General features: G+C 41.7%; 1 protein-coding gene across 1 annotated transcript in view; it reads right to left on the bottom strand.

Annotated features, from left to right (window-relative positions):
• LEPR (leptin receptor) overlaps nt 1–5,285 on the bottom strand; it is a 34,478-nt gene extending 29,193 nt beyond the window's left edge. The window contains exons 1-3 of the mRNA XM_062581186.1: nt 5,233–5,285; nt 2,031–2,339; nt 1,172–1,289 (exon numbers count right to left, since the gene is read on the bottom strand). Coding sequence (XP_062437170.1) covers nt 1,172–1,289; nt 2,031–2,339; nt 5,233–5,272 — 467 coding nt within the window. The 5' untranslated portion in view covers nt 5,273–5,285. The remainder of the gene's footprint in view (nt 1–1,171; nt 1,290–2,030; nt 2,340–5,232) is intronic.
• Between the last annotated feature and the right edge of the window lie 15,979 nt (nt 5,286–21,264).

Here is a 21,264-nt window from a genome sequence, read left to right on the forward strand (position 1 = left end):
ATACTTACTGAATTCCCTTCATAAGACAAAGAATCTCTTCATCCAGCTGAGACTTGTTCCACAGGCATTAGGCACACCAAAAATCAATACACAGATTACTACACTGGGATTACTGGTGAGATATTTCTATTTTGCAGATGAGAATGTGGATGAAACAGAGACAAAGTCAGATTTACTTCTCCCACAAAAAAAGCATGTAATGGTATTACAGAATTGAAATTCATGAGGAACACCGGAAACTGGAACCCACTCGAAATTTAGTTTCAGGTTTAAAGTATTCTTCAACTAAAAATCCACATTAATTACCAGATAATACAGTTGTTTTCTAACCTGACAACAGGAATAATTTGTGGTAAGTGTTATCTGTCATCCAGTTCTGGCTTCTTAAATAGAAGTTGTCACCTGTAAATTCAGCATGGCATCTATTTCTACTTAGCCTGTTTCCTAAGGAAATTAAGGCTGTGTGGTCACACTGTCTGTAAGACACTTTGCCCGCGAACAATTTTTAAGCCTGCTGAGCAACAGGCAGGAAATATCATGCCTTCCAATCTGTCAGTAATACAGAAAATTCCATACAGTTTTGAAGTGGAATCAAATAGATCTTTTTAAGACCAAATCAAAGAGGTCATGTACACTTGCCCACTCCACAGCCAGGATGATTACTATCTATTAGCTTTCCAAAGAATATTTACCACAGCGACAACCACACAGGTGGCTTCTTACCTCTCAGAGGCCTCAAAATAATGAGAAGCACTGAGCATTGTATTAACTGTTAAGTAACAATCAATTACTTTAAAGGAGATAACATTTGGGGCAAAAGTATATAAAAAAAAAGGCAGAACCAAGATCACAGCTTCAAAATTAAGCAGCTCTAAAAGCAAAGATACTGTAGCAAGTCAACAGTGATTTAACTAAAATACCCATTTTAAGAAAGGAACATGAAAAGGACAGAGGAAAGGAACTGCCTTATGCTAATCATTTCTTATTCAAAGGCAGAACCATAAGCTTTCCATGTTGTGTTAGATTACTGTTAGATAAGAATATAACATTATCTGCTTTTGAAGCAAATGCTACCACTGTGCTATAAGCTTGAGAGACCCCAACTGACGTTTTAGAAAATGCTTTCAGATTCCTGATGCTAAGTGACAAACTTGACATAGTCTGTACTTACACAGCATATAAAAGATTAACCTTCAAATCAGCTCTCAAGTACAACTTCAAAAACCGTAGGCTACAAACTAACAGGTCCAGCTCTCCTTTAATCCAGCATTCAATGTTCCAATTTGAATCTAAACAAAAGAAAGGGATTAAACATTTCTGAACTATATTAAAAACAAAAACAATTGAAGTGCCAGGATAAAATTCACTCAAAAGGCAGGGTATTTAACAGATACCTATTAAGATGTGGCTGGGCACTATGTGTGCAAATGTTTAGGAACAATTTAGTCTGGCAGTCTTCAAAAGACATTTATTTGTTCCATGAGACGGTTCTTATAAAATGAAATTCTACTCTGTTGAAGCCATGGGATTGCTGCCATTGATAGCAATAGGCCAACGGGCCAGTATGTTGCTCAGAAATTGAGTATATGAAAAGAGAAAACAGCTCAGGAAAAAAAAATAAATACAGTCTAATTTGTGTACAGATATTTATAAAGGCTCCTCAATCCAGGCAAAAGAGATAGCACTTACTCTCAGTCTCTCCCCTCCTCCTGAAGGAGTTTAAAGCCTTCATCTGCAGAAGTATTTAAACTATTTCCCACAGTGGCTAAACACCTTTGAAGATCTAGGCTTATGTGCTCATATGCAGTGCTATATATTTTAATTCAACATTCCCTTAGAAAGGCAGCCAACATTTTTTCCCCCTTTAAATCTATGCTACACAGTTTTCCTTTACCTTCCATTTCAGGCTTCTGCGAGGAAGGATTTTACCATGCTGTTTCCTGTTTTTGTTGAAAACAACTCCCTAAACTTTTTTTTTTTTTTTTTTTTTGAAGAACCAGTAACTTATGCTCTTGATTGAAAAAACGTACCTGTTTCCTGAGAAGCTGAGATGCTTATTTCTGAAGGAATAAGCATCCTTGCTTGCATGCTTGCTCTGTACAATGAGCAATCAATGTTGTTATCACTCAAAAGGCAACAGAGAAAGCTTTCTTCAGTCATTATCACAGGAGAGTTGGCTTCAGCAGCTCCATGCTCTCTATTCAAATCAGACCAGCCCTCTACAGCTCTAGCAGAGAAAGGACTCAAAAGTGTCTCATTCAGCAGCACACAAGGTAATGAGAAGTTCCTGGGAGGAATCTGATAGACCATGCAATTGGCAATTGCCATCTGAAGAAAGTCTGCAAATACAAATACAGAATAAAGGAAAAAGATCGTATTACTTTATAACGTAAAGGGAGTGGCTGATGTTATACAGAAATACTTCATTAAATGAAAACTAAACAAAATCCAGAGGCTAGCCTCCTCCAAGCTGGAGACAAAAACTGTTAAAAACATCCCCTCTGAACTCGTGTCTCACACCTGACAGATGCCAGCCTTCTCCATCACAGTCACTGCACCTAACTTTTTGTTTCCTCAAGCTCTTGAGATAGGCCAACACCAAGACAGTAGGGGAAGAACCCATTTTGGTTTAAATGAACTCACAACACAGTGACTCTTAAATCTAAGTTCATGCACTTTACAGATAGGAGTCTCCTATCTTCCTGCAGTACTGGGAGATTTGCAATCCAGACAGTTATGATATTGCTCCGTTGTTTACAAAAAAATAATCCCATTGTAAATGACATAGATGCTTTGTAACTTTTAGATCACAAAGAACAGTTTCACAAGAACATATGACTTGATGGTAACTACACAACCCAAGGGCATTATCTGAGAAATGAGATGTAGGAAAACCATTATCTTTTCCATCAGACTGATTCCTCAAAATAAAATCCCTCTGACCACAGTTGTAGCTCTTTTTGGTAAGTCATACCTTGAATTATGCTAATAATGACTTTGAGAATGACGAACACATCCCTTTTGTAAATAGTTTACTGTAAAATACCGAATGAAATCCAAAGATTAAAGCTCTAGTTAAAGAAAGGCATGTGATTGATTTGTGTACTTTCTTGTTTTTAGCATTCTACTCAGTAAAGGCATGAACATTTTTAACAGTTCATTATCTAGAAATTAATTCACATTCAATGCCTTACAATCTCTAAAATAAGAAAAAACAATTTCTCTCTGTTACTATCACTGTTTCACTAATAGCACATAAGCATAAGGTAAATGATACAAAAGTATAAAACGAAAGCTTTTCAAAAGTAGATGCACGTTACATTAAAAGCAGACACAAGTAACTATCCAGTGTGTTGAGGTGTTCTGTTGTCTTTACACACGTTTCATATTACCAGACTCCTGAAGGGCTCTGCTCTTTTCCCCTCTCTGGTTTAACAAGGCAGAGTTTGTGCCTTTGTAAATATCAGCTTCATTAGATCTCCTGGCTCCATGTGGAGGATTCAGTTGACCGAACAGACTATTAGTCCATAATACATGATTCAAAGAACAAGTGAGTAAGTGACATGACTGCCTAGGAAGCAGGAGAGACAACTAATACACTACTAATTTTACAGAATCAACTGGGGGCAAAAGAAGATTCCTGCCAGTCATCTCTTTTATAAATGGAGACCTTACTCTTCCTTTGCACGTCACATCAGGCAATCTCACGGGATTAACTAAATCCTATAAACTCAAAATGTATGCAGCTACTTATCATTTCCATAACCATGCCCTCTTTATTAGGCTGGCCAACCTGTTGGCAAAGGCAAATGTGCCCAACTTGGTGAGGTGAATGTCTTCCTGCTATAGATGTAACAGTTTGTCCATGACACAGATGCACAGAAGGCCACTGCATACAGCTCTACTTCTCAAATAGTACCATAATTTCATGCCTAGGTTAACAAGGCTATAAAGATGCCAGTCATGGATATTTGCCTGTTTGCCTGTTGGAAACAGAATGAGATGGCCTCTCAGTGACCTCCTTACTGGCCAGCAATCAGTGACAAACAGTTCTGAAAAAAACTCCCCAAAGCATCCAAGTCTGTTAATCAAATGGTATAGAAAATGTTTACATTATGTTAGGTATTTAAAAAAGTATCTATCAACAACACAATATTTGATACCAGGTAGATAAAAGATATGTATGTTGTCTGACGAATTCTTTACCTTTTGTGAAGATGTGAAAAGACAGAATATGAAAATAACTTCACTATAGTATTTGCTTTCTTTCTAATCATCATAAATCTTTAAATAGTTATTTCTAAATCAAAAAAGTGAGAGGAAAGTAAATGCCAGCTGACTTTGAACAGCATACACCATATTGTTATAGACATTTCCTAATTAGAAAAACAAGTTACTCTATTTAACAACATTTACAGTAAATTGAGCATCCTTCAGGAGCACTGTGCACATGCAAGAATGCTGTTTATGTACAAAAGCAGAACTCAAACTCAAAGTGAAGTCTTGGCTACACTGAACTAAACACAAACTTTACAATCAATTTCTATGTCACCTGGATTTTCCCTTCCACTTTTGGACTTATTAGGGTAACAGAACAAATCACCCATAAACTTCTGATCTTTGCACATTTTAACTGAGGCACTTATTTTAACATGCCTTGACTCACGACATACTTTTTTTCTGATGTTTCCTGATCTTAATACTTAAGATCACTGTCCTTTGGGGACAAGACACACAGGCACAACTCTGAGAAGGCCACCATTTTCATTCTGCACAATGAAAAATCACAATCTTTGCATATTCTAGTGAATGTCATGAAAAGATGCCCATCCAGGAGTATGATGTTAACTGCTACTGTATCATAGTGATCATAGAATCATAGAATCATTGAATCAGTAAGGTTGGAAGGGACCTCTAGAGATCATCTAGTCCAACCATCCCACTCAGCATAGTCACCTAGAGCATGTTAGACAGGGCTGCATCCAGGCGGGTCTTGAATGTCTCCAGAGAAGGAGACTCCTCAACCTCTCTGGGCAACCTGTTCCAGTGCTCCGTCACTCTCACAGGGAAGAAATTCCCCCTCACGTTCAGGCAGAACTTCTGTGGTTCTATTTCTGCCCATTGCCTCTTGTCCTGTCATACCATACTACTTAAGATGAATAGTGATTACTATTCATCTTAAAAATAAGTATACTGGAAGTTTATATAATAACAATGTTTATAATAACTTACCCAATTGCACAAACATGGTCAGAATGATTTGCCAATACATCTTGTTTTGAACAGCTGATCTAAAAAACATAGAGAAGATTAACTAAGAGCTGATATTTATCAGTCTAATATTTTATTAGGATTTGGTACTTATGCTACAAAATATTTGTAAACGTGTTTCACTGAATTCATGTGTTTTGCTAGTTTTAAGTTAAAATTATGGTACATTCACTTAATTTGATACTCACTTCTTTATATACAGCAAGCAAGAACAAAATGAAAATGTCACTTGATAAAGTAACTCAGTAATACTGCTCAGAATATCAATTACATATCAATACAGCCCTCCTCTCAACATTAGAGCCACACAACACCGTTCTCCTCCAGGCCCTTTATGATTGTTGGTCACTTTCTGGGTTTGGTCTACTGAAAGGCACTGCAAATCTAGTAAAATTGCCCATGAGATGCTCAAAGTACAGCATAAATGTGAGCACCAATTCCAAAGGTGAAGACTTCACTAAACATTACAATAATGTTTTAGTACTGTTCATTCTTTTTAGGTAGCTTGCTTTTCTTGGTTTTTAGCCCTATATTCACACAAATTCAGTCCAAACCCAAATATAAGCATTTTTATACTTTAGAAAAAACAGGGGACATGAGAGTAAAATACAGACACTCGTTGTCTTTCTAGATGGTTAGTAAGATTTAGAGATTAAGTCAGATAGATAGAGAACATGGGGGCAAGAATTGGGGGGGAGGGGGATCTCTCTCCAATGTATTGTCATTCCTTGAATAACAGTGACAATTTCCTTGAGGCTAAAAGAACTGGTGCTGATGGTACCTAATGCACTGGCCCTTCCTTCTGGGGATGTGTGAATGTCCTGTATATACAGACTACAGCAGCAGAGAAGTCTCAGTAATGGCTACATGGTTGGTGGCTCCACAGCCTGGAGGAAAGCACAGGTGGACACAGAAGAGCAGAAAGGGAAACCAGGTAATTCCTTCCTGGATTTACAACTGCTGTTAGAGCACAACTCGAGTAGATGAGTGCAGTCTCATCCCAGGCAGAGCGCAAACAAGCCTTCACAGCATGCAGGGCAGCATCACAGAGGAGCTGGTGGCTACTGACACAAAACAGAGAGCATTTGCTACAGTAAGGAAAGCCACCAGGCTCACACCTTTCCCTCCACCCCCTTTCACCCTCGCCAGAGGCTTAGTTCTGATCATCCAATGACCTTGACACTGCTTGGCAATAGCTGAAGGTAAGAGTAATTCAATACCTAAAGCAGCACAAAACCTATCAGTAAGGCTCCAATACATCAGCATCGTTGTCTCCCTGAAAACTCTCTCACTAGGAAAAACCCTTGGAAATTCAGCTGAGGCTGGAGCCAGGTCATTTCTTCAGCACTGACCACCTTCATTTTGGTCTGCAAGATGTACCAGTCCCATCCATTTTTCTTCCTATTCATTCAGGGTGTAATCAGAATATATTTTGAGCTACATTTTGAGTAGTTAAAGAGAAAAGCTCCCAATCTTGAAGGTAGTGCTTCCCAGCCTCTAATTCAGATGAAAATTTACCTCTCAGCACAGTCGTTATCAGGCCAACCTTATCTGCACATCTTCCACTAGTCTGTCTCGTAATATGAGCCATGAAGGCCAGAGGAATTATGCCAGTTACAAGCTTTTCATAAAAAAGGACTATCATTTCATAAAGTTACAGGCTAGAATTATTTGCAAAAACCTATGATCAAAGTTGAGCTATCTTTTTCCTACAAATTTCTAACTAGAAGATACGAACTATTTATAATAACTTACTTTACAAAAGCATAGACTACTCATAATATTAAATCTGTGGCTTAATGAAAACCAAAGGAAAAGAAAAGGACAGTCCATGTTCCTCTTTCAGAGATGCAACAAAAATCTGCAGTTAATAGCTCAACCACTTCTCTAGAAGACACTCTGGCCAAGATCACTTTCATATATTGTCCAGGGAAATCAAACATATATTTCAGAGGCTTATAAGGTTATCAATATGTCACAGGTGTTATTGTAAATGACTTTAAAGCTCTCGCTTTGAACACAAGTGAAAAATTTCCACCATCAAGAGCTCTAAATAGTCCCTGAAGTTACAGTCCATCTCTCAGTCTCCCAACACTGCAAGAAGCAAAGGTTGTCATCCAGGTATCTTAGCCCTACTATTTCTAGAGATTCAAAGAAAAGAATCACTATTTTGCAAACAATTCATATTTCATTATGCTATTTCAAAGTAGAATGTGAAACAGTGAAGTATCATCTCCCATCTATCCCTGGAAGGAGCCAATTAATTAATTTTGTCAACAACAGCTTCTGTGTTAATTACACCCATTCAATACATAGGATAGACTGAAGATAAAGCAACCACAGATCCCCACTACCAGATATACTGGCATTATAAAAGGTTTTAACTACAGCTCTGTCCTGCAGCAAGTTAGCTAACAACACAGCAAGGTGTATGCATGGCTGGGATGGTTTCCATACAAATGGATGAGATCTGGGTCTGTTTTAGCACACCTGCCTTAAGATACTTCGTTCTGGAACCACCAGCTGTTCTGCTACTGCATACAAGAAGTCTTCCAATTTTGTATGTTAACAGCATATTCCTCTCCATATTAAACACTGAACAAACAAGTGCAGTAAGGAGAATCCTCGTCTTGAGCAAAACATTCAATTATACTCAAAACACAGCAAACATGACAAGCAAGAAAAAGGATAATGAGATTAAGTTCATTTTTTCAGGCAGGCTGTGAAGTTGTACAATTCATTGGCATATCAGCATGGGAAACATTTTCAGCATAGCCGGAAACAAAACTGGCTGATGATCCACAAACACCTGCTGACCGGACTCAAGACAAATGTACTGAAAGTGTTCCTTTTTCTTCTGGACCTGGCACCCTCCTCCCCACCCTTTTTTTTCAGTTCCTTGCCTTGGCAACTTACGTTTTTGTGTGTCTCACCTCTGAATCATAAAAAATATGCTTAACGTGAAAAGAGGATTGTAATACGAGGCAGGTCTAGCTGTTCAGCCAGAACATCAGTAAACGGAGGCTGGCACGGATCATTAAGAGTGACAAGTCCCTACAACCTGTCCCGGACACAGCTGCGTAGTGACACCCTGACACCCCTGAACCTCAACTGTAAAATTCTCATCGACTTTCACAGGGACAAAGGGACTAGACGGGCAAATGCTGCAGGATAAGAGATTATATATTAGTGGTTTGCCAATGAGCAAATATACCAAAATCATGCTTTTCCCGCATTTCAGAAGCTACAGAAACTTACAGAAACTCAATTATCAGAATCTCATATTTTTCCTCAAACAATATATTCACATATATACAGGCTTTGGAAGTGAATTTTTTTTCTTACTCCTGAAAAAAAAAACAACAACAGCTGCTAGTTAATGGGAAATGGGAACATAATACTGTAAGCATACAAACCGTCCCTGAGTTTTGAAAGCACTCTGCTACAGCTGTTTTTAAATATTTAAAAGATCTGTATAAAGCATAAAATATTCTAGTAATAATGTCTACGCACAACGCCTTCTGGCTTGATCTTTAAGGGCGCTGAGGACTTCCCAATCCTGTTGGTTTTGGCGAGAGCTGTGGTTCTGGTTCTTAGTCAGTCCTCTTGGGCATGGAAATTCATTGCATTTGTTTGTCATTTAGTATATGAGTAAACATTACAAATAAAGAGTTTAGAGTAAACGGAGTTTGGAAAAATAACGACAAAGCAACCTGTATTGAATATTCTTGCTTTCAAATACCACCAAAGCTTTAACTGAGGCAATACAAGTTCCACATCGCCCCACAAGCTGAGTAGGGTAAAATTAGCAGCAGAGCTCCCCTTGTCCCACCAGTATGCACTCATTTTTAGAAAGAGACATTACTGCTACAAAACGAGCTTCTCAGTCTGCCCGTGCAGCCTCTTTTCTGAAACTCCATGGTAAAGTGCCCCAAGCTTGGAGCCGACTTCTCCCTGGCCCGCGCTGAGGCTACCCCTCACTTCACGAGCCCCGACATCGCTCCGACACAGCTCCTCTGCCACCCCGCACCAGAGATCACAGGCGCGGGATCCAGCGGCACGAGAGCTGCATTCTGCCCTGCTCTATTTCCAGAGAACACTACCAAAGGCAGCATCTAAGTTTGTGCACACTCACGATGCGCATTCAACTTAAGTTTCACAAAAACTGGTGATTTTAAGCAAGGGATAGAGAAAAGCATCGGTTAACAAACAGCGTTTCTCCCAGGTCCTGCACTCCTCGCGCGTAAGCGTGCATCGGCTCTTCCTTACGCGCAGGTGTAAGCAGAGCTCCTGTAATTACGTGACATTTAAAACTCCTTCAGATTACACATTAAGGGCTTTCAGTGTTTTCATTATAAACTCCATTTATAAACATTCGCGTCAATAATTAGCAGATTAGACCTTCCACAGCACTTTTCCATCAGAACGGGCTGTAACGGCGACGCACACGTGCGCCAGTCCTGGGCTGCTCCTTCGCAGAGACCTTTTTCGCTTTGAACACTGAAGCCTCAAAGGAAGAGCAGAAAGAAAAAATAAATAAATCTGACGGGAAAGGGGGGCGGGGGTTATATACACCCTGCTAGCCTCCGAAGTTGCCTCGTTCTTTAGAAAACCGATCTGTTAGGCAGAAAGATAGCGCGGGGGGTTAACGGGCGAGTCGCGTTTTGCTCCAGCGAAAGCTCCGCGGTTTTCACTGACCGCCACCTTGAGCCCCCGCTCGGGTGCCCGCGGGGGGCGCCGGGGGGCGAGGCGGGCACGCAGCCCCCTCCCCAAGCCCTTCCCCGCGCGGGCGCGCGGCGGCGGCCAGGTCAGGGGCTCCCCCCGCCCGCCCGGCCCGGCCCGGCTCGGCTCGGCTCGGCCCGGCCGCCGCCGCCCGAGCGTGAGCGGCCGCCGGGCGCGGGAAGCCCCGCGAAGCCCGGATAAACCAGCAAATAAACGCACAGACCTACTTTGCTTCATCTCCAGAGTCTTAATTAACCGCGGAAGTTTCGCCGAAACTAGGGCTTTTCTGCCTTTTTTCCTTTTTTTCCTCCTTCCCTTTTGGCAGCTCCGGGACGCGCGCAGACGCGGGCTGCCGCTCCGCTCTCCGCGCCGCGCTCCGCTCCGCTCCGCCCCGCCCCGGGGCTCCGGCGGCCCGGCCCGGCCCGGCCCGGTCCGGCCCGCCGCCGCCGCCGCCCGCCCCCGGCGCCGCCCGGCCGCGCCGCCGCCTCGCCCTAACGGTCGCCAGGGCGCCCCGCCCCGCGCGTCCCTCAGCGCCGCCTGCCCGCGGCCGCGACGGGGTCGGGGCCGGGGCCGGGGCCGTGCCGAGAGCTCGGGGCCGGGGCTGGGCACCGGGGCGAGGGCTCGGGGCCGGGGCGGGGGCGAGGCGCAGCCTCTCCGCAGAGCCGAGGTGTCGGCGGGGCGCCCTCAGAGCGCGGCGCTGCCGCCTCGCCGCACAACCGCCCAGAGGGAGATTGGGAGCGAGCGCGCCGGGGCTCCTCGGCCTCCTCCTCAGCTGCCTCCTTGGCTTCCTCTGGGGCCTCCTCCTAGGCTCCTCCTGGGCCTCCTCCTTGGCTTCCTCCTGAGCTGCCTCCTTGGCTTTCTCCTGGGCCTCCTCCTTGGCTTCCTCCTGGGCCTCCTCCTTAGCTGCCTCCTTGGCTTTCTCCTAGGCTCCTCCTGGGCCTCCTCCTGGGCCTCCTCCTTGGCTGCCTCCTGGGCCTCCTCCTTGGCTGCCTCCTGGGCCTCCTCCTGGGCCTCCTCCTTGGCTTCCTCCTGGGCCTTGGCCTCCTCCTTGGCTTCCTCCTGGGCCTTGGCCTCCTCCTTGGCTTTCTCCTAGGCTCCTCCTGGGCCTCCTCCTTGGCTTCCTCCTGGGCCTCCTCCTTGGCTTTCTCCTAGGCTCCTCCTGGGCCTCCTCCTTGGCTTTCTCCTAGGCTCCTCCTGGGCCTCCTCCTTAGCTGCCTCTTGGGCCTCCTCCTTGGCTTTCTCCTAGGCTCCTCCTCGGCCTCCTCCTTGCGCTTCCCCAGCGGCTCCAGATTTGTGGCTAAGCACAAAGGTGCCGAACTACTCTCCATAACACGAACGTGCCTACTTGTCCGTGGAAGGACAAATCTTACTTAGTGTTTTAAAAGGCCTGATGAAGATGCTTTTAATCCTTTGAGATGGCACGTTGCTGTTTAAGCGGCGCTATCCAATTCAGTTTGGGCTATTTGTTCAGTTACATACTAGCAAATGAGTACAGAATTCAATCCTAAAAATCTCCTCTTTCAAATTTGTGAAAATGTCCGTATTAATGGCCTGCCAGAGACTTCCAAGGTGTATAAAGTACACGAACAAACACTAATGTGTTGCTATGCCTAACTGTTTTAATCACACAGGCGTGTGAACAGTTTAGTGTTCACCAGTCATGGAATTCAGTTTTGATCAAGCAATGAAGTTTTGCAATCCCACGTAACACAAATACAAGTTTTACAAAACAATCCACGGTGCATTGTCCTTTTAAAAGAGCTATTACTTGTAAAATATCCTGATTTTATTTTTTAAAAACTTAATGCACAATATAGCCTATTACATAATGTTCAGCAAAATACTGAACTCTTTGCCATCATCTTCAATGCAGCAATGCCTTAACCTGTGGTGTTACAGATAATTTCTGAGTCTGTATTTGGATTGATTTTTAAATGGTGATTTGTCCTAAGATTGTCTAAGGACAAAATTCAGCACTTTATTTTGAAATTAGCTCACTATCCTGTGTCTTTCAAAAATTTTTTTTAGATATTGAAAAGCACAGGAGCTTACTCTTTAAGCTGTGTCAGCTGTATGTAAAAAATGTTGTATATAGTTCTAAGTAAGCAATACCTACATGCTTCTAAAGAAACTTTTTCATACGTACAGATCATACTTTTACAAAGCCAATCTGTAAAGAAAGGTGTAGTGTTTTTACAGGTGGGATGATATGTGGAGAAGCCAGTTCTTCTTTCCATGCAGTGAATAAAAGTCTGTTACTGATTTATCAACCCAATCACTCACATGCATTTGCACATACAAAACTTGAATCATTACTTTAGTATGCATTAGGGTGCAGTTTCCACAAGGAGACGATCCTTGGTATCGTAATCCTTCTAGGCTCAGACGATCTCTATAAGCAGCTCCATTCACTTCACTGGACCCCTGTGTGGGCACAAGGTACCGACTAGCGTTCACTATTCAAGGAGGATTTGCTGTTCTGAAATATAACTTGAGTTTGTCGAGAAATTCTACACAATTTACTTTCTTTTTAGAATTACCATCTTAAGCAGTGGAGAGGTTTCTTCAAAACGCATAGATTTCCACCTGGAATTCATTTCTGTATCATAAAAAATGTCAAAGATCATGTTCTTTTTTGAAAAGAAGAAGCTTGGCTTGTAACTCAGTTAATGAAACGTTCAATTCAAAGGCATAGATAATTATTTCCCATTAATTTAAAAGAATACACATTTCTATCAACAATCTGGATGTAGAGAGATTATTTTCATCCCTGCCTCTATAAATAATGATGTTTTAATACTGACTGTGTATGGACTGTTGCCACGACATTTTTTTTTTCAAAAATACCCTGGGCCGTGTTGGGGAACTTAACAATGAAAATTAATAAGTAAAACTAAATTTAAAACTTGACCTTGAATTATTAAAAAGAGTTTTTCAAGTATTAAATTTGTAAAGACTATGTCTGAAGTTGGAAAGGTGAAAAACACCCCCAGGTTGTACAAAATGGTTCTGAAATGAATGATGAATACACTGCAGCAATCTGTATTTTTCCAGAAGGATAGATCATATATACCTTAAAAACTACCTTCACACAAAAGTCAGAACTCTAGTTACTAAGTGAAAGTAAAAGATACCACTTCTATATTTTTTCACTAACACAGAGCTATATGCCCAATTATGCCTATTAAGCGCCAGTTTGGATTAGGTCCATAGTAGAATAGTCACCAAGGGTATTTTGTCTCTAACAGTCCATGCCACATGTCACTGAAGATATGGCAAGAAACCTAGCCGAAGGAGACTTGGAAAAATATTAAAACAAAAAAGTACAGCAAAAGTAAGATTAGATTAGATTAGAGATAACCCCCTTAAAACCAATAGCAACAGTAGAGATTAGATTGCAGGGTTGTAATAAACCCATATTAAACGTTTTCCTCAGTTAGGATAGCAATGTTGACCACCAGGTTAGAAGCAGGATGAGATTTAAGAAACTCAGATTGCTACAGCCACAGTAGGGAGAACACTGGAAGGGTTTAATGCATGAAGATGGAGTTACGGAAGAGCTAGCACATGAAAAGGCAAGCTGCACCACAGGTATTTTTACTAAATCTGTTAAGTAGTAGTACAATAAGAGCAAAAAGAAGGAATATATAAAGTTTCTCTAAGAAAGGAAAGGGCATGATAAAATCTGATTTCTAAAATATACAAGACTGAGAACAGCTTTGGGGGGAGAAGAGGCAAAGACCTGAGGAGCAAACCCCAGGGAGAGGAAGGAACTATGTCCAAAGCAACGGGCAGTACTGGCACGAAATCAGGTAGGTACAACCCTGCCACAAGTACATTTCGGCTAGTCATTAAAGTCTAGTTTTGGCCAGAATATGCAGTTCTGGAACAGCCTTCTAATGGGAATAACAGAGTGAGGAAAAAAAAGTTTATGAGCGAGTGCTTAATAAGTTGCCAGAAGAATTATTATACAGTTCGGTGCCTCCAGTAAAACAGAGCTGGATTAAATAATCCGGAAGGGCTCTCGTAGGCCCAAGGTGCTTCGCTACCAGTGTGCCTCCCTCGAGCCTTAAACGAGCCACTTCACCCACCTTTCGAGCCGCTCACTGCTGCCCCCTCTTCCACACAAGCGTGTTTAAATTCCTGTCCTACCTTAGCGCTCGCCTCTCTCTGCGCGGGGTTACCCTTCAGCACGACGGTGCCCGAAGCGAGGCGCCCCTTTGCGAGGCCCCCACGGCATCCCCGCGCGTGGATCCCCTGCTCTTTACAAAGTCCGCTCGTCAGCGCTCTCCTGCAGACCTGGTTCTGCTACGGCATACAAATCCACTGCCTGCTGGCTCATCTCCTACCAGTACTGGATATCTGGGGATAATAAAAATCACGGTTTGACTGTTCTGCACTTCAGCATTTGCCCTCGTGAATAAAGAGCTTTTTGAGAAAAGCGCTGATGCGTACGTAAAACACCACCACATATTTGACAGGAACTGCCAGTTAAAAAAACAAAACCCAGAAATTATGTCAAGGGATTTAAATTGAGGACTGAGCACAACTAGAAAAGATGTGCTGGGATGCCAGAGGATTTAGAGGTTTTGCTCTTGCTTGTGCTCATGTTTTTTTCTCGGAAAATGCAACAAGTGTTCAGAACCAAGATAACACACTGGAAAGTCCCAGAAATGTGCAATAGAGTTTTTTTTTCTTTTCAGCAATATTATTTACAAACAAACGTAAAAATAATTTCTGCTTCATAAATATGAAGAACAATATTTTTGTTCACCTTCTGCAAGTTCTTCTCAGCAAAGAAGCTTGAACACATTATCACACTATTGGACCTACCAACTGGCTTTAATTTGTTTACTGACTTTCCATAATTCATGATCCATTTCCTCAGAATAGCATTAGCCGATTTCTCACCTCATTAAAATAACCGCCATCTCTAATTGAATATAAATTTTATTTTTAGAATATTTCTGAATTCTAGTATGACAATTTGGGAAATCTGTCTACATACAATTCCCGTCTGAGGTTAGGAAGCTGCTGACGTTTTTTGTATTCTGGTTTTAGCGTAAGCAGAAACTATCACAAGCTATTTAATCTGTCATGTCACTGCTAGGCCACATACAAAGAGGAACCACTAGAAAATAATTTTCTGTTCAGAGTAAAACATCCCAAGACAAAGGTTTGACTGAAGCTCAAGGAACAAGTTTTCTTCCATTTCCCTGTCCAGCATTGGAGGTCCTTGAAAGAAAAAAATGTGTGTAATCAGCACCTGCAATCTACTTACTTTTACAGCTTTTTCTTTTTAATATCTAAATTGAATCTTGCTTCCTGCAGTTTAACCCTATTCTCACATATCTGGGAGAGACAGAAGACACTTAATCGTCTCCTTTCAGAAGTCCCTTTGTATGTGCCAGTTATATTAAGTTATATTATTGTCTTACACTGGTCTTCCTTTATGTGAATTGATTCGCTCCAGTTTATTCAGTCTTCCCTTATAAATCATCCTTTCCAGAGACCCAGTAAGGTTTACTGATGTCCTTTAGACTCGTGCCTGTTACTCTGTGTCTTTCCCAAAGAGCAGTGCCCAAAGTTGGAGCCAGTACTCCAGCTAAAGTCTTACTAGTCCTATTTAAGGGGAAGGATAACCCCGTATTTTGCACAAGACAATCCTGTTTACACATCCCAGAATGATGTTTGCTTTTCTTCCCTCCCAGCAGCATGCCTGTGTTGACTCAGGCTCGGCTTGCACATCTCTAACCCTCAGATCCTTCCTCAATAACTTTTGTTTGCGCAGTTGATTATTCCTGCCTAAGTTAAGTGCTTTGCACTTGTCTTTACTGAATTACAACCTATTTATTTCAGATCATTTCACCAATTTGTCAAAATCACCTTGAGTAATAATTCTGCTCTCCAAAGTGTTTGCAACCATTCCTAATATTTTGTTATCTAAAGATTTAATACATGTAATTTTCAATCATTCCAGTATTTACTGAAGATACTGACTAGTACCAGATTTCCGATGCACCCCCGAACAACTACCGCACCGATTTTCTACCACTCTATGAACTGCTGGCTGCTGGTTTTTGAAAGCTCCTTTCAATCCAGTCCAGCACCAATGCAGACTGGACTTCCCTAGCTTGCTTAGGAGAAAGTCATTTCAGACGGCATCAAAAACATCACTAAGGATAAGATGCTATCGTGTTTCCTTGCCTGCGGGAATTCTTCTCATTGCTAATTATATATTTCTTGGCCCCCTTGAGTGACCCTTCTGGTTCTATCTCCATTTTGTGCTTGGGCTTACTAATTTATCCCTGCATGCTTGTGCTATTCTTTTACAGTCCTCTTCAGTAATTTAACCTAACTTCCAGTGTTTTTAACCCAGCAAGCTAATATTTTCTAAAGTTTCCTGTTACTGAAGAAATCATTATTTGTTCCTCTACTAACTTTCCTACCTTTCATTCTCACTGTGACAGTTTGCTTTAACTGCCATTCTTGTATTTTTTTTTTCAAGAAATGGCCAGCTCTCCTTGACAACTCTTGTCTTTAGACTTATTTTCCACTTGATCTTCACAGTGATTGAGTTTACTGAGGTCTTCTTTCTGAAAGACTTTTGTCTTCTGTTGTGCCCTTTCATCCTCACATGCTTAACAGCTCTTCTCTTTTAGTATAGGGGGGGAAAAAAGCAACCTGGAAGAGTCTTCTCCCAAGATGTTAACCAGCTCTAGTTAAAAAGTCCTCACCCACCTGATTTCTTTGGCAATATATAATAGACTCTTCATCTTTTCTTTGAATATTTGCCCAAATGCTTTCAATAAATTTACCTCCTATATATGCCATATCTCAGTAAAAATGTATGCAAACTCATGATAAAAGCTTCTCTCCACTCTTCCCATGCCCTCAAACCTCCCTGAGTAAGTCTTTCCTTCCATATCTGAATTATTTCACAAAGTTTCTGTTTTGCAAGTGCAGTTATCATTTTGACTCAATACAAGCTTTTCAGTTTCTCCTGTTTCTCTGAACTTTCTGCATTAGTATACAGACATCTGGGATGGTCTCCTAACTGACCCTCTATTTTCCCTCTTTTGCTCCTATAACCATATTTTGAATAAGCTCCCTAGCCTTTGCACCTTTTCCATTTTGCCAGAGTTTATGCTTCCCTATTGGGCCCATGGTGTTGGCCTCTGCCAGTCTGAATTCAGAGGAATTCCCTATAGTTCAGTGGCCTGTGACATTCTGCTCCTCCTCCAGCCTTGACTCAGCATCCCCTCTTCTTGGGGCATCACCCTTTGACGGAGGAAGTGGAGCAGTTTTTGCAGAGTACCTTTTTGTAAGTACAGAGAAACAAAAAAAATCTGTTTTCTGTCAGCCTCCACATTTCATCTCAGACTTTCTCACCCGACGCATGATACAAGCAACAAAGGTCTAGAAGCCTTTCGGGGAGTTACACATGGAAGAACACCATGAAATATCAAGTCTTGAGTGTTACTCCAAAACACGTGAAGAGACTTTGGCGAACAACACGTATGCTCTGCGATTGACTGAGAACAAGAAACACGTGACAATATGTGAAGTTTCACAGACAGAACAAAAGCACTTAACGTTATTTAGCCTTGAAGGTTTGTTTGTTTATTTAAATAATCCAGCATTAAAACAATTCCTTCCCTCCCACCAACCATGTTGACTGTAGCCCTTGTGCTGGCAGACAGTGATAGCATCTGAGCAAAAACTGAGCGCTGCAGAAAAGAGCCTTGAAGCAGTTTGTTTTTGTGCCCTCTGACATGTCATGAATAAAAATTACTGTAATCTACTGCAGAATCTGACTTTCATAGGGATATTTGTTGCGATGCCAACAGTGCTACCTGGTAGTACTGCACCTAAACCTCTTCTAGGCTTGCAGCAGACTTGCAAGCCTCCTACTCAAGTACAAAAAAAAAAAAAAAAAAATCAATTATTTTCCTCCTCTAGTGAGGAAAGCTCTACAACCATCTGCCCCAACAGTAACATCTTAGTGACTAAGTAAGACGACAGAACAAAAGTTCTTCTTGGAGGCTTACAGAGCTGAATTAAGATGGAGCAATCTGGAGCAAATTGAACCCTAGTAACTTCAGGCAAACTGAGCAACTATGCTTCAGAAAGAGCTAGAAAAAAGTGTTAGAAATTCAGCTTCAGTTCTATCATGTTAAATTGGTCACTTCAGAGCACAGCTAAGCCACTTTTAGGTTTATAGCATGTCAATGCTTCTCTTTTTTTCCTTTTTTTTTTTTTTTTTTTTTTGGCTTTTAATATGGCCAATTTGATTTGTGCCAGGTTAACTGATTTATATTTCAACAGCCAAAAGAGACCAACTATGGAACTGCTACAGAAAAATCAAGTACTGTATTCCAGATATATAAAAAAATATGAGCATTGTCCTTTGAAAATATTCTAAAGGAATGGCAATACCCTTCTGAGCTGAGCAGAGGCTGGAGAGCTTGAATTTTGAAAGATAAAGCACTTAGACTAGCAAAAAAATATAATTAACTATTAACTAAACTATTAGAACCATTCAAGCACGTGTCCAGATTAAGGTATGGAGACAGGCTAATGCTCTGGCATGCTAGATCTATTTTTTGGGTGATGCAAACATATAGGGAACATTCTTTCAGGCTCACTGGTCCTGTGTGATTAGGGAAGAAGCGCAATCAGGAGAGCTCTTTTAACCTCGGGTAGACCCAGGCCATGGAGGTAGAACAGGCTGCAACGTAAGCTGTTCTTTTTGGGGTGCTGTGGGTTGCTCAGACTCTCCTACCTACGTTCTCCCTTGGGACATTTAGGCTTTCCTCTCCGGACAAAGCCAGAGCCTTGCCAAATCTTCAAGTTTCTTTTAAAAACAAAGTAGCAGGTTCCAGCATCTTTGCCGACACTTTTCCATTCAGTTAGAGCTGGTCCAGCCATCTCAAACAGCACCAATGCATCAGACCCCACACGAGCACCGAGTGCTACAGCCAGCAGTCTCTCTGCTGTGGGACTTGAGACCAGATCAGGATTAAGCTCCAAGTCTCACTGGTGCTTTGCCCCAGTACCTTACATTATGTAATACCAGCAGCCGCTGCTGGCTGCAGGATGCATTTCCAGTGTCAGCTTTCATTCCATCTACTGACCAGCCTGCATGCGTTTGTGCCAGCCCTTACTGCTCCTTGTCCCAGGTCCCATCCTGCAGAATTGCAGAAGCTTTCTGACCTTTTGACTAGCCTCTGATCAGGCTTTTAACTCCTCCTTTGATTTGATGTATACCTTGGCTTCTCTCCCCCAACCTGCCAGCCAGCTATTGATCCCATTTCTGCCTCAATTCTGCATAGCCTTCAGCCTCTACAGCTTTTGACCTCGCTTTGTCTTGAGCGCAGTTTCTGGCTCCTGTATCCACCTCTGATTCCTCCAATTATTCAGTCCCATCATTTATGTCTGGGTCACGTTTCTCTAACGGGAAAGTGCAGCACTTCAAAAATTTCCCTGAAGCTCTTTAATGGAGAGACAAAATTCTGATAAAAATAACAACAACAAAAAAGAGACAATGAATACTTGAAGAATAAATGAAAGAATGTTTTTATCAGGAAGAGTTTTTTCTAAATCATTTAACAACCACTAGAAGGAAGAAGTCCATTTTCATTATTTGGTTAATGCAAAGAAGGATACTGCCCCCCCCAAGAGCCTATTTTCATAAGTAATTCATTTTTGCTGTTGTAAGAGCAGTTTACGCTCTTTTTTCTGCACCTCTCCTCCAGCACCCAAATCTAATCAGCCAACCAAAAGCTTGCTTCTCCATTAAAAACACCAACAAAACTAGACTTTTTTTGTGCACCCACAGAAATGCTCTCTGCAATCTGCATTATAAATTTAAAATAGCAGAGGCGGTGATTAAATATGTTCTGTACAAAAATATGTTCCCTCTCCTGAAAGACTCATCTCACTGGTTTCTACAGCCAAACACATATTGCAGTCCTGTATTTTGACTGGTAAGTTGGCATCAAATACACTTACAAACTAAGATTTTAGTTCCAGAATCAAAAGAAGTAGAGTCTTCCTATAACCAGAAGAGAGGACAATTAAATAGGCATTTAAACTTACTGGACATATCAAATACAACCACATAATTAAATATATCACATCTCTGTTGCTGGAAAAGCCTAGCAGCTGTGCGCCCAGCTTTTCCCTCCAGACCGATGCAAGTGTAGCTGTATTAATTTAGTAAAGACAATCCAGGAGACCCACCTCTGTGATTTAGAGCAGGATAATTCCACCCCATTATTCAGAAGTCCCCTGTTGATTCATTTTGTTTTAGGACTAAAAGCAAAAGTGTCACTTCGAACTTGAGAAGCAATTGCAGCTCTCCAAGCACACGGTTACCTTCTAGGCCAGTCACTCACTGCGCGCGGTCTAAACCTCATTGACAGTGATTCACCTTGGAGGCACAGAGGAATGAATCACATTAACAAAAGAGATGCTAGCAGCAAAATAGGGATCGTCAAACCCTGATTCACTCTCTAACTTTTTATACCAGCATCAAGAGAAACTTTTGAACAGCCCTATGTAGCACAAATAGCTCTTGATCTTTTTTAAAATCAACAGAATTAGTATCTTTGGCTCAAGGGATGGCGCAATAAGACCAGGTGGTCTGTGAGCAGTGGAACAACTAAGCTGTAACTGTCCTTTGGCAGTTAAGATGTCCACTGGGGACATGAGATCCCAAATCTGTGTCTCTACAGGATAGAATAAAACTTATCTGCACCTCTGACACCCTAAACGAGCACCTAAAAAGGAATAAATCCTTCTCCTATGAGAAACAAATCTGGGTGAAATTACTGACAAATAATTAACAAGTCTGCTTTGGGGTCAAACTGCATATTAATGAAAAAATTGCCTCATCTGCATAACTATGTTAGCCCTCAACCTTTTCTCTTAAGTTCTTCAATATTAGCAGGAGCCCAGAAACTCGTTTTAGATACTCTACTGGTGCATTATGAGAGGACGTTCTCCATTCCAAAAAGCACATGGGAGACAACGGGAGGATACCAGGAGAGAGGTGAAAACCCTAAGAAACCAGGATTCCATAGAGCTTTGGTTTGAGACTGTTGCGATTTTCACTGTTGTTTCCCTCACACAATACCCACGCTCTGGCTGCAGGGCGCCAGTATTGCAAGACTGACGTAGCATTTCGTGGTGAGTCCAGCCGTGTGGTTACTAAACACCTGAGGGAAACCAGCCAAAGTGAAGAAATCACTGTCTGGGTAATGCAAG

Source organism: Rhea pennata, chromosome 8 (assembly GCF_028389875.1).
Source record: "Rhea pennata isolate bPtePen1 chromosome 8, bPtePen1.pri, whole genome shotgun sequence".
NCBI classification, from domain to species: domain Eukaryota; kingdom Metazoa; phylum Chordata; class Aves; order Rheiformes; family Rheidae; genus Rhea; species Rhea pennata.